Source organism: Oryza sativa, chromosome 5, assembly GCF_034140825.1.
Source record: "Oryza sativa Japonica Group chromosome 5, ASM3414082v1".
In the NCBI taxonomy this organism is placed as follows: Eukaryota; Viridiplantae; Streptophyta; class Magnoliopsida; order Poales; family Poaceae; genus Oryza; species Oryza sativa.
This window is the reverse complement of record NC_089039.1, coordinates 4,822,297-4,835,677: the sequence shown is the minus strand read 5'-3', so window position 1 is coordinate 4,835,677 and position 13,381 is coordinate 4,822,297. Positions and strand designations below refer to the sequence as shown.

The 13,381-nt window shown below is 43.8% G+C and overlaps 1 protein-coding gene across 1 annotated transcript; it reads left to right on the top strand.

The window, feature by feature from the left end:
* The first annotated feature begins 1,232 nt into the window (after positions 1-1,232).
* On the top strand, positions 1,233-3,285 carry LOC4337979 (leucine-rich repeat extensin-like protein 4). Its single transcript, XM_015782445.3, has one exon. It carries the CDS (start codon positions 1,415-1,417, stop codon positions 2,657-2,659), a length of 1,245 nt encoding a protein of 414 aa, XP_015637931.1. The 5' UTR covers positions 1,233-1,414; the 3' UTR covers positions 2,660-3,285.
* Positions 3,286-13,381: the final 10,096 nt, after the last annotated feature.

The window sequence follows — 13,381 nt, the reverse complement described above, 5'->3', positions numbered from 1 at the left end:
GCTAGAGATTCTGGGAGGAACTCCAGTGGCTAGAAGCTCTTCCAAATTGGGTTGAATCTACAATGAGAATCTAGAGTATTTAGACAAGGCCGGAGCTGGAACTAAATGGCAAAGTGCTACTCGCTTGCTTTACTCTACTTTGTACCGAGTTTAAGCTGATGTAGGTGCTTTACTCTACATATGATGAAAATAGATAAGCTATAACTAAAGTATTTTCTCGACCAGGTTTCTAGGCATCTTCTAACCTTAAGGGAAAGCTAAATACCAGGACCTTGTTTCAAGGTGTGGGAACAGGGTGCTCAATCTCCTTTCCCCGCTTTGCATCTATTGCGAGCAACGAACGTTTCTCTTTCTCCATGTGCCTCCTGCTCCTCCTCTCTCCATCACTTCTTGCCGCTCCCTCGTCCTCTCGTTCGCTTCTCCTCCTCTCATCTGGGTCGCTGCGGGGAAGGACGGGGTGTCATACCGCTGCTCCTTCTCTTTGCCTATTGCTCCTCTTCCTCTCGTCTAGGGCCACGACAAGTGAGAATGGGGGAGTGCCGCAGTCCTCGCGACAATGGAGGATAGGGAGCAACGCCATCGTAGCCATAATTGTTGTGTCAAGGGAGGAAAGAGTATGCTGTTGTCAAAATTGACACTTCATAGTTCATATGATGGGCTTCCCATTGCTCGTCCGCGACGAATTTGAAACCCCGAGATCTCCGGTCATCGGATTTGGCGTTGCCCAACCTCTTTGTTGTTGTCTCCAAGTAGAAACGGCGATAGTAACCATCTCCATCCCTTCTTCTCAGTTTAGATATGATACCTGATGAGTATCAATCGATACCGACACAAACGGGTATCAGTTGGTACTAGATAGGTATCAAACCGGGGTACTAGATCTAATATCGATAGGTCTCTTGATATATAGTAGCCCTGTAATCTTAGATCCGCCCCTCGTATTTATGAGAGCTGAAGATTATACATAAGTGGTTACAAAGTATCTCGAAGATTCTTGTGTAAGAAGCATGAATAGGGCTTGGATTCTGGGCTTGACCTACTTACACTATCATCATCCAGGCCCATATCCAAAGTGGACAAAGCCCAACCCACCTTCACCTTGTATCTAATAATTACCGTCCTGTAACGTAATCCGGGTTGCAAATGCAATGCAAGCAGCCTTGGGGGAGGGACCCCAAGCATTACTTCCCTCCCTGCGCCATAAATCCCTCCCACCGCCGCCTCCCCCCGCTGCTACGCGTCCCCCACCTCTGAGCTGTGCCATAGCTGTCCTCCTCTCCACTCCACTCACCTCTCCACCTCCCAAGAACTCCCAAATCCCACCCCGCATTGCCATTTCCAGCTGTTGTTCTTGATTCCTTGTTCTTCGGCGATCATTTCGGCTTCTTTTTTGTGGTGGTATGAGAGTTTCGCGATGAGGAAGGAGGTGGTGTTAGTGGCCATGGTGGTGGTGGTGGTGGTGAGCTGGGTCGTTGCTGCCGGCGGCGAGGCGGCGGCGGCGGCGGCGGCGGTGGTGGTGGACCCGGCGTGGAGGTTTCCGAGCGCGAGGCTGCGTGACGCGTACGTGGCGCTGCAGACGTGGAAGCAGACGGCCATCTTCTCCGACCCCAAGAACCTCACCGCCGACTGGGTCGGCCCCGCCGTGTGCGCCTACACCGGCGTCTTCTGCGCGCCGCTCCCCGGCGCCGGCGGCGCGCCGGGGGAGGTCGCCGTCGCCGGGGTTGACCTCAACCACGGCGACATCGCGGGGTACCTCCCCGCCGAGCTCGGGTTGCTCACCGACCTCGCGCTGCTCCACCTCAACTCCAACCGCTTCTGCGGCCTCGTCCCGGACGCCCTCCGCCGCCTCCGCCGCCTCCACGAGCTCGACCTCAGCAACAACCGCCTCGTCGGCGCCTTCCCCTCCGCCGTGCTCGACCTCCCGGCGCTCAGGTTCCTCGACCTCCGCTACAACGACTTCGAGGGCGCCGTCCCGCGCCAGCTGTTCGACCTCCCGCTCGACGCCATCTTCCTCAACCACAACCGCCTCCGCTTCGCCCTCCCCGACAACTTCGGCAACTCCCCCGCCTCCGTCATCGTCCTCGCCGGCAACCACTTCGGCGGCTGCCTCCCGGCGAGCCTCGGGAACATGTCGGCCACGCTCAACGAGATCCTCCTCATCAACAATGGCCTCGACTCCTGCGTCCCGCCCGAGGTCGGCTTGCTCCGGGAGGTCACCGTGTTCGACGTCAGCTTCAACTCGCTCGCCGGCCCGCTCCCGCCGGAGGTGACCGGGATGCGGAAGGTGGAGCAGCTCGACGTCGCGCACAACCGCCTCGCCGGCGCCGTGCCGGAGGCCGTGTGCGACCTGCCCCGCCTCAAGAACTTCACCTTCTCCTACAACTACTTCACCGGCGAGCCGCCGTCCTGCGCGCGCGTCGTGCCGGCGGCCGACGGCGACCGCCGGAATTGCCTCCCCAACCGCCCCTACCAGCGCACGCCGCGGCAGTGCGCCGCGTTCTACGCCGCGCCGCCCGTCGACTGCGCCGCGTTCCAGTGCAAACCGTTCGTCCCCTCGCCGCTATTGCCGCCACCTCCGCCGCCCGCATACCCCGGCCCATTGCCGCCGGTGTACCCCGTCCCATACGCCTCGCCGCCGCCACCGCCGCTTTACCGATGATTCTTTCACAAGACAAACATTGCCACCTTCCCCCCCTCGCCGTCGAAATGGAAGAGAAAACCGACGAGCTCGCCGTTCACAATTGTACGTGGTCAATTGTTGTTATGCTTACATTAGTAGAGTTCTTGATTGATGATAGCTACCGGCGTAAACAAGAGTAAAGTGCCATATATATATCATCACTTAGTTGATTTTGCATTGGTTGGTGTCTGTTCTTCTGCGTCGTCGTCATCGTCATCAACTGGCCTGAATTTTCGCGGTGATGGCGAAATGGGTTGGAGGTAGGTGATGTGGGGGGAGTTTGGCTTTGCAAGGAGGGAGCAATCTGAGCTTTAGGTTTATGGCTAATTGCGATAATTGGGTTGTGAATAATAAGCTGTTTGAGAGAGACAGGTTTAAGGTGATGAATTGAGGAGGATTTGAGTGTTGCAGTGTTATTATTTCGGGTTGTATAGAGTGAAGCTTTTGATGGTTTCTTCTTCAGTGAAAGCTTCAGCTGAGAGCCGGGGGATATGTTTTTAGATCAAGAAATCTTTCCTAATTAAATTACTTTTGTATCACACCTACTTACTGTTATTATTCGATTATTATTATTATGATATTCAGTCTGGATTCTTGGATTTTTATCTCTTCAATTGTCACTCTGTTGTTATGTTTTTCATGAGGTCATGGTATATATTGTATTTTTATATTGTTATTCAGGTTGGTCCTTTTTTTTTTGCACCTGAAAACTTCTGAAAGCATAGATATGTTTCTGAATTTTTCAGTAATTTCTTGAGTGTAGGACTGTAATCAAGAGTTTTTCAATAGAATCATGAAAAATTAGCTAGTAATGCATGGAATTTTCCCATTGTACATCTGAAGCAAGAATGCATGGAATTAGCTTGAGGCATGGAACCACAGATTCTTCCAACATTTTTATTCTCCTGTCATCAGAAGACATGGGTCGGGTGCCATTATTCTCCTGTAGTCCCTGTTGTTCCAACCATTTGGTTTCTTCTACCTACTAGCCATTTTCCAACTTTTGAGGAGTGAGGACTAATCCAATAATGCACTTGGCAAGATTCATTTGTGAAGAAATTTGTTTGGCCAACAGGTTTCTTTGTCTAAACTAATCTCCTGTGCTTAATTTAATTTGGATGTAAGATGAGACAGTTATGCAACTTGTTTTGGTAGTTAAGCATGCTTGGTCACTTTTCACAGCACCTTTCTGTTTCTGGGATTAAATTACTGGAATGGGGCCCAACCATGGTTGGAAGCATTGCTAATTATGCAGTGGGGTTTATCTCTGACAAAGAATGATTACCTCTCCTCAGCACTTAGGGCACCCGCAATGGTTATCTATAGGCTCTCTACAAGAGATCCATGTCAGCATATTTTCCTACTTGAAAGAGATTAAATGAAGAGAGAGCAAAGCTATTTACTAATCTGGAGATAGTCTATAGAGAAAAATGAGACAATGGATTAGAGAGCTATAGATACCCATGTAGACATACCATTGAAGTGGTTTACTACTAATCTACTAATCTAGTTTATTGCTGAGATGTACGTGTTTTATAGATAGCACCTTACTTTACCATTGCGGGTGCTCTTAAGGTATATCACTAATCATTTCGCTCTTTAGCGAGACCGTTATACGGACCAACTACTTTTATATTGTGACAAAAAAACATATATAATATTTTATTTTTGTTGATTTTTTTCTCAGAAAAAATCCAATTGAGTGATTGACCCCAGCTTGACACAAGAATATGGGGATTTGGAGACAGGAACATAGGGATAACTAATTGGAAATTGCTTTACGTCCGACTCACTTACGACTGTTTGATTAACGGTTATAAATAGCTACTGTGTATATGAACTTGTTCTTTTTCGATTGTGTATATGAACTTGTTTTTTTTCGATTGATCTATGGTTACATGTCTTTAGTTGTACAATTGAATTGTATGTATAGTAGTACTCAACTAATTTGCACATTTTGGACGCAGATAAAATGACCAAAATTGACTCAAAAAGTATTAGTAAAAGAAAAGTGACATTTGACTCCAGTTGTCAAGTGTATTCTGTTGTTATTATAATAAAGTATGAACTTCGGGTGTGCTCTTTTTTTTTCCTTGAATGGCTGAGTGCTGTATGATTTGTGATAATTATTCAAGGGTATACATAAACAAATTAATAAAATATTACAAAGTTGAAAAAGGTTTAAAATAGTTTCCTCGTGGGGTATCTATCTATGTATGACCGATTCATTTATAACAAATTTGGTATATCTCGATATGTCGGGAGTTAGGTCTTAAAAATTAATTGGTACCTCTTAAGGGCCATAAAATTTTCCAATATGCAGTTCAAAAAAAATAACTAAAAAATAATAATACATATATATTATATAATACTAGGTGGTTAGATCCACAAATGGACATGGTGTGTGCCACACTGCCACCCTCATCTCTAAGCACGACTAGTGGACAAGAAACTGATAAATTCTCGTTGATATATTTTTTTTGAACGAAAATTCTCGTTGGAATGGAATGGTGCACAACATTGCCTTAACTAAATTTTGTATAATTTCCTCTTGCCGCACACGCGTTAGCGACCTGTTATTGCAATCATTTATTGAATTATTATGCTTGTGCACGTACTATAGCTAGCTATACGTTGAGACTTTTGTATTAGTGAGCATGATCACCATTTGACATTTTCTGAAAGGACATTACACTGTTGTTTGTGTACAGCTCCTGTTCCAGTAAGATTGCACGTACTAATATTACAGTTGGTGTACACTTGTACCTATGGATGACATAAACAATGTTTTCATTGTCAATTAGTTGTTGTAGTTTGACCACTAATATCTTTTAAACTGTTTGATTATTTATGAACTTGATTTATATGTTATGTTTATACAGTGTAACATGCTTTAGTAATTTGATATACATTTTTGTACTTATAATTACATTTATAAAATAGGAAATAGATGCACTAAAACGATGCAAAGTTAAAAATGCCAAGTAGCACTGCTATAAAACAGAGGGAACGCCGTAACTTTCAGGAATTTATCAATTAAATTTTCCCAATGTTCTAAATAGGATATAATATTTACCACTCGGTTCCAAAATATAGCCTCAGTACAGGATTACACTGGCCCATTCGATACTGCTTAGGATGAAGATTAAGTATGGACACGTAAAACGAAAAAGCTACTCCTCCGTTGTAGGTTACAAGATGTTTTGATTTTGGTCAAAGTTAAACTGCTTTAGGTTTAACAAAATTTATAGAAAAAATATTTTCGACCCAAGATAAATTTATTATAAAAATATATTTACTTATTAATTTAATAAAACTAATTTGGTAATATAAATATTATTATATTTGTCTATAAACTTAGTAAAACTTAAAGCAGTTTGACTTTAATTTGACCAAAGTCAAAACATCTTGTAACCTGAATAAGAGGAAGTATTAGCATATGATTAATTGAATTTTAATTATTTTAAACTAAAAATGAATTTATTTGATATTATAAAATAATTTTTATATATAAAGTTTTTGCACGAAATACATCGTTCAACGGTTTGAAAAGCGCGCTAACGAAACCGAGACAAAATCTGTATCTTAATCAGAAATGAATGGCTATATTTTAAGATGGATGGAGTACTAGGATAATTAGGTCATTCTGTGCTGCACTGAACCAAATTAGGATGAGGTGAAGATGGGCATCATGTGCACAAGAGATGATCACATTGCTCAAATAGTCAAATGCAGAGTAGCTAGATGGCTATAGGAAAGCTTCAAGAATAAACTTTTGTTCTCCAAAAAGGAAAAAATGGAAACACTTTTGGTTTTCATAAACCCCCACTTGGTGCTTCTCCTTGACTCTCTCCTATCTCTACTCTATCTAGTGGATTCTTCCCAACATGCTAAAGACAGCATCCTACTTTCGGTGGCTGTCAACAGTGCAAGGTGGGCCCGGCCATAGGTGACCACCACTGTTACACTTGCAATGCAGCGCACTGCAGCTAAGCTAGTGACCGTCTTCTATATATGCATCATGCAACTAGCTGCAGTGCAAATTAAAAGGCATGCGTTGGTTAAACCCAAACTTAATTAATTACCAAAGCTGAAAGCAAATCAAAGCAAAAACGAATGGAATTGCTTGAAAAACTGTCGCAAGTTTTTTTTAAAAATACTTTCAAATGTAACTATAGTATAGTATAGTTATAGTGTAACTGTAGTATAATTACACTATAGTTGCATTGTAACTATAGCGTAACCGCACTGTAACAACATTGTAATATCTATATAAGTTAAATATAAAGTTATATATATTATTTTAATACTTATAAAAATTATATTATAGTTATATTGGAATTATATTGTAATTATACTATAGTTAGATTTGAAAGTTTTTCTTAAAAAAAACTTACGGAAGTTTTTTTAAGATAATCCCAAAACGAAACCTTCAGTAAATTGATTAGATTTGGTTTTAATTAAGTTGGTTTTCATATAGTGTTAACTAAAGTCGTCAGTTTTTCCTAGTTTTTAATTGGTTTTGGGTAAATCGATGAGATGTGGTTTCAAAATTAAAGGCGATGACACTAATTAAGAATTAGTCTCGTCGGTCAGTCGGTGTGATCAGTGACGACATGACAAGTTGACAACGATGCGATGAACGAGAGGGTGCAGCGTACTCCCTCCGTCAAAAAAAAAAAAACTGGATTTCTATATACAACGTTTAACTGTCTATCTTATATGAAATTTTTTTATAATTAGTATTTTTAAACATAATTAATACTTTATGCGTGACTTGTCTTTTTAATTTTTTTTTATAATTTTTTTAAATAAGACGGACGGTCAAACGTTGAACACGGAAACTTAGGTTTGTTTTTTTTTTACGGAGGGAGTATGTACGATGGGATTGTTGCATTGATCAATCCGGAACTGTTTGGCCTGTCATTGCTGCTAATTGTTGTTGTGCGAACAACTGGCAGGCAGGGGATCATCAAGTTGACAAAGTTAATCAGTACTAGCTTATTGCTGATCTTGCACGTTGCTAGCTAATAGCTAGACTGGCTGCAGCTATCCGACGTACAAAGGACGTTATTAGGGAGAGACCCATGCAATGTTTTTTCGCCCATGTTAATTTGCTAGGGTATACGACCATATATTATTTGAGTCAAACCATGTATTCACCAACAATTTGGTCTGTCTCTTTTGGCCTGGTTAATTATTTGGGTTACGACTTACGAGCCACGTCTATTTTTTTTATTTTAGAATTAATTTAGGGGTTCTTTTGTTATTTTTATCATTCGGTCTTAGTTTTTTAATATATTTTTAAAAAGAGAGTTCCATATTCTAAAATTATTTTCTGAGCAATTTCAGTAGGATGCTGGATACAACCCCAAATAGTTTTCGAACCTGATGGAAAAAAAGGATCTAGTAGAATCTTTATTATTACTAATTAAATGCACCAAATCCCACCCAGCCCTTAACCCTCGCATCCTGTTTGTCTAGCCAAGGGAAGAGAAATAGGAGTTTGAAGGAAGGGGTTGATGGTAGGATTGGTCATGGGAGTTATATTTTCATTTTCGCATATGAACGTCTTAAGCTTATTTTTTATTGAAGTTTTTTTTGGAAGTCAAGTATGTTTTACCTCTCCATCTCTCGTTAGACACACTAACATGAATATGATTTTGGATACGTATATGATATGCATGAATTTATTTAAAACCTAAAATGCCGTATAATGTGAAACTGAGGAAGTAAGAAAAATATAAACCATTGGTGTAATTGGTAGGAGACGACGCTAATGTTTGAACGAAACAGGAGGGTGTTCCAAAATCAAGAGAAGACCATACCGCAAATACAAGACGAAATCAAGCTATGGAGCATGTGTGGGACAAAAAATATTGCGAGAATATCCGCTTAGATTTTCATTTCATTTAGTGTGTGTTTCTTTTCTATTTTTCTTCCTGTTTCTTTTTTTCTCTCTTTCACCTCCCTTGGTGATATTGTAAATACTTTCTATTCTCCTTAATATAACTCCAGCTTAGCCTGACTACGGTTTCAAAAAAAATATAATGTTTTTGTTAGCTACAGGAGCGGAAAAGAAAAGGTGGTCTCCACATGTTTGCCTCCGTTGACAGCGGATGAAGAGACGACGAAGAAGATTGCAGGAAAAACAGTGGTAGAGAGCTACAAATGGGCCCACTTGGATTCAGCTTGGCCCATCTGGGTGCATACTGTAATAAGAAAAAGCCCACTTGCCGTCACTCATCTTTACGTCAAGTTTAATCCTTAAACCACAATACCAGAAATCTTATCCTCTATCTTGACAAAACCGTTCAAATCAGGTCCCACGGTGATTTCTCTGACGTGACATCCTAGCATGTGGGACCCACCAAGAAGGGCATACATTTTACATTTTCTCCCTCTATTCTCTCTTTCACAATCTCTCTCACACATGGTGTGCGGCATTGCTCCATCAGGCTTTCTCTCATTGCGGAAAATTTCCCACTGCTACTTCCCGTAGGAGTCTGGGTCGTGTTTCAGTCTCAGTGTAGCTGATCGTCCTCTTAGACCGACTACTGATCATTGCTCTGGTCATCATGGTCTCATGGAGGCGATGCTTGAGCTCGTCGTGTGGAGACGGATGAGGTAGATGTTGTGTTAGGAGCAGGGGCAGGGGCTGCACGTCGATGACCATGACGAGCTTGGAGACGCAAGCTGCACCAGGGGCACCGAAGTACATATGTCTATCATTTTTGTGGCTTCCACACCGGCGACGGCGCTGAACCATAGAATCCTAGCTCTGTACAGGTAAATCCAATCGCCCCACTAGAAAATAGTGCTTATCTCCTTGTGTTGTTGTCCTTGCTCAGCAGAAGCACCTAGCCAATTCAGTTTGAAGTCAATGGATAAATCGATCTATGTGGCTTAGTTTATTAAGGGGTTGTTAAGATTGATGCTATTTTAAACCATACTTTTTTAAGTACTTTTTTTAAGTTGTCAAAGATATGCATCCATTTAGTTTTTTTATTAAAGGGTGTAGCTATATTTATGGCGCCATATTTTTTATCAAAAAATAGTCGGCATGTATTTACATTGTAATTCCCTAAATTACATATGTAATTTTAGTGTATTTACAATGTAAGTATCAAAATTACATATGTAAGTACTAAAATTACATATATAAATTCGAAAATTACATACTAATTACATATGTAAGTGGGGTGTAAATGAGGTGTAACTACTGTGTAAGTGGCTGAAAAAAATCGACTGTAGCATATGACGCCATATTTCTAGCAACTCCGTTATTAAATATATAAAAAAATCCTATCAAAATCTAGCAATATTGCCAAATTACCAATGTTTATTTTGACAACAATCTGAACGGCCCTAAGTAAGACAAGGCCACCTTCAATTTTGCTTCAGTTTTCATCAGAAAGGCTCTGTGGTTGCTTGGGTTTGTCTCGTTGAATGCCGAGAATTCGAGCATGCGATCGGTGTGTGAGCATTTTCACCGTTTGGAGGCTTGCAACAATTAAAAAGGCTGACTTTTTTTTTTTTGTTCAGGAGCTTTCGTTTTCATTTCAGGGATGGTTAACTTGTCTTGACACGTAGATTTGCAGGCGAAGATTTGCTGGCTAGCTTGCTGCTACGACAGAGGAGTGCCTGAAATGAAAGGAGTTTGTGTCTTTGAATCAAGCTGCCTCCACTTGCTCTCGATGAATCTTGCTTCTTCTGTCCCTAGCAGTGACAACCCCTTCACCAGGGACACACTAGAATCTACGCACGCCGCGCTTGAGCGAGATTGGAGAAGATAAAAGGAGTAGAGGACGAAGATGTATGTGTCACTTACAGGTGGGTTCTATGTGCTTTTTAATTTCTTTGTTGCTGATTAGGATGCCACGTTAGTGAAACCACCATCCATACCGTCGTAAGACCTGATTTAGACGGTTTTGTTAAGATGAAGGGTGAAGATTTCTGGTATTGTGATTTAGAGATATAAATTAAACTCTAAGTAAAGGTGAAGGATGCCAAGTGAACTTATTCCCATATAGTATTGTAGCTGAGGCCTTAGAAATTTATTAAGGCACTGAAATAAGTCCATTTTCCTCCCTCAACTTATGGCCGTGTATGAATAGCATCCCTCAACCGTAAAACTGGGTATAACCTATCCGCCAACTCCGAAAACCGTTGCAAATCAACTCCCTTGATGGTTTTGGAGGCGGTTTTTGTCCTACGTGACAGGTTGACTTGGTCTTCATTCTATGTGGCATCAACGTGGCGCTTACAGGGCACTAAAATAAAACAAATATAAATGGGACCCATATGTCAGTGAGTGAAACAATAAAAATACATATCGGGCCCACATGTCCTCTCACTCGCTAACTTTTCTCTCCTCTTAGGTGCATAACACCGACCGGCTGTGTATGGAGGCGGCGCCAGTGGCGGCGAGATGGAGCACGAGGGTCACGCCCCCCTCCTCGCCGGCTGTCGCCGCCGCAGACGTGAAGAGGTGGAGGACGTGCGGCGTGAGGGCGAAGCGAGAGAGGTGGGCGAGGAGGGAGGCGAAGGGGCGGTCAAAGAGCGGGCGGAGCGGTGGAGACGGAGGACGACCGGGAGCGAGATGGCCAGGAGATGGCGGGACTGGGAGCGACTTGGGCAGGGACAGCGTGAGCAGGGCGGGGAGGCGGGGCAGGGAAGGGTTGAGGAACCAGTCGGGCGAGGTGAGGATGGCGGCGAGGTGGGCGACGAGCTCCTCCCCGCGCGCGGACGGCCGACGAGCTGTTGCCGATGGACTAGGCCGTGCGCACGGGGCTCACCTTCGTCAACGAGCTCTCGAGGAGGCTAACCTGCTACTGCCCGGCGACGCCGCGGGCGAGGTGAAGCTGCACGACGTCGTGAGGGGTGCGACGCTCTGGATCGCCCATGACCTCGGCAAGGCGCCGAACAGGTGGGTGCTGTGCACCGGCGGCAAGCGGCATCTCCCTCCGGTCGAGGCAGAAGCTAGCGGAGTTCTTCGAGTGTGCACGTGACGTGGAGCGGGTGTCCGCCATGCACAGCTCGGTTGAACAGCTGCTGGCAATGTCGCTGTAGTCCCCATGCCGGAGCCTCTCCGTCCTCATGCTGCAACACAACGCGGCGCTCGGCGACATCTCCGGTGGCTTCCTTCTCGGACGGCTGGCGAGCTATTCCCCCGTGCGCGGACGGCCGGCGAGCTCCTCCCCTGCGCGCGGCCGGCCTACGAGATCCTCCCCACGCAAGGATGGCCGGCGAGATCCTACCCGCGCGTGGACGGCCGACGACTTGGAGGGGCTGCCTCGTCCTCCACGACCCCCCACTCAGACGATGCCCCGGCGCCCTCTCATCTCCTCTGCGTGCTCGAGCCGGGCCACTCCCCTACGCACGACGCGCCCAGCCGACGAGCTCGTCCGCCGTGCGCCGTCGTCGCCGCCCTGCCGATAGAAGGTGAGAGAAGAGTAAGATATGAAAGATAAAGAGGGGAAGGGACGAGGGAGAAGATGAGAAAGAGTAAGACATGTGGGTTCTACTTGATGACTAAACAAGTCAACTTTCACGTAGGATAAAACTGCTTCCAAAACCGATCGGGGAGTTGATTTGCAACGGTTTTCGGAGTTGGGGGATGGGTTATACCCGGTTTTGCAGTTGAGGGATGCTATTCATACACGGCCATGAGTTGAGGGAGGAAAAGTGGACTTATTCCTAAGGCACAACAGTGATGACAGCCCAAATTTATCCAAGTAATGGGCCGTTTCGTTCCTAACATTGTACTAGCTGATGACTGCCTGGGGGTAACTGGCCGGGAAAAGCATAGCTACAATGGATTTGCAAAATTCCAAAATTTCAATTTCAAATTTTTATGCGGATTCTAGAGAATAAGTATAGGTGCATAGACTCAATGGAACCTGTTGTAACAAATCAAGTTAATTATGTTGTGTTGCTAGTAGAACTCCCTTCTAAATTAGGGACTCCGAACACAAGAAACTCAATACATACATACATACATACATACATACATACATACATACACACACACAAGCAAAAGTGCCCGTGTGTTGCACCGGGAAGCGTACAGATCAGAAAAAAATATGCAATTAATTAAAATACAAATTCGGTGAAATATTTGGTATTTTTAAGTAGGTATGTGTATAATTAAATAAATTTACAAGTAAAGCAAGTGTGAGAAATAAAATGACATTGTTAAATTTAATTTTATTAAATTCTCCATGATTAGTTACGCTCTTTGGAATTTTATTGGAATTTTCAGAGCTTAATTGCTAATTTTAATAATACAAACATCATTTAATAATTATTTAATTAGAAAAAGAAAGAAAATCCTTCATTTTAGGTTTGCTTAGAAATAAACACATTCAATAACTATAATTGTAAATGCTTCTGAAAAAATGAAGCACTAAAAATGAACTTCTCTTTTTTTCGGCTCGAGGGACCTAATATAGACTTATTTACGGCCCTTGCCGGTCGGCCCACAGCCTTTTGCGCGGGCGCACTTCCCCCTCCCCAGGCCGCAACCTGGGCTTGGACTGGAAAATTGGCCTCACTCTCGATCTCTCTTGGGCCGATTTCGGCCCGGCCGACGCCGGCCGTCCGATCTCTAGGGTTTTGATCGGACGGCCGAGCGTCGATATTGGGGAAACAAACCCCACCCCTCAGCCACCGAAACCCTAGTCCATTTCCTTTCCTCTC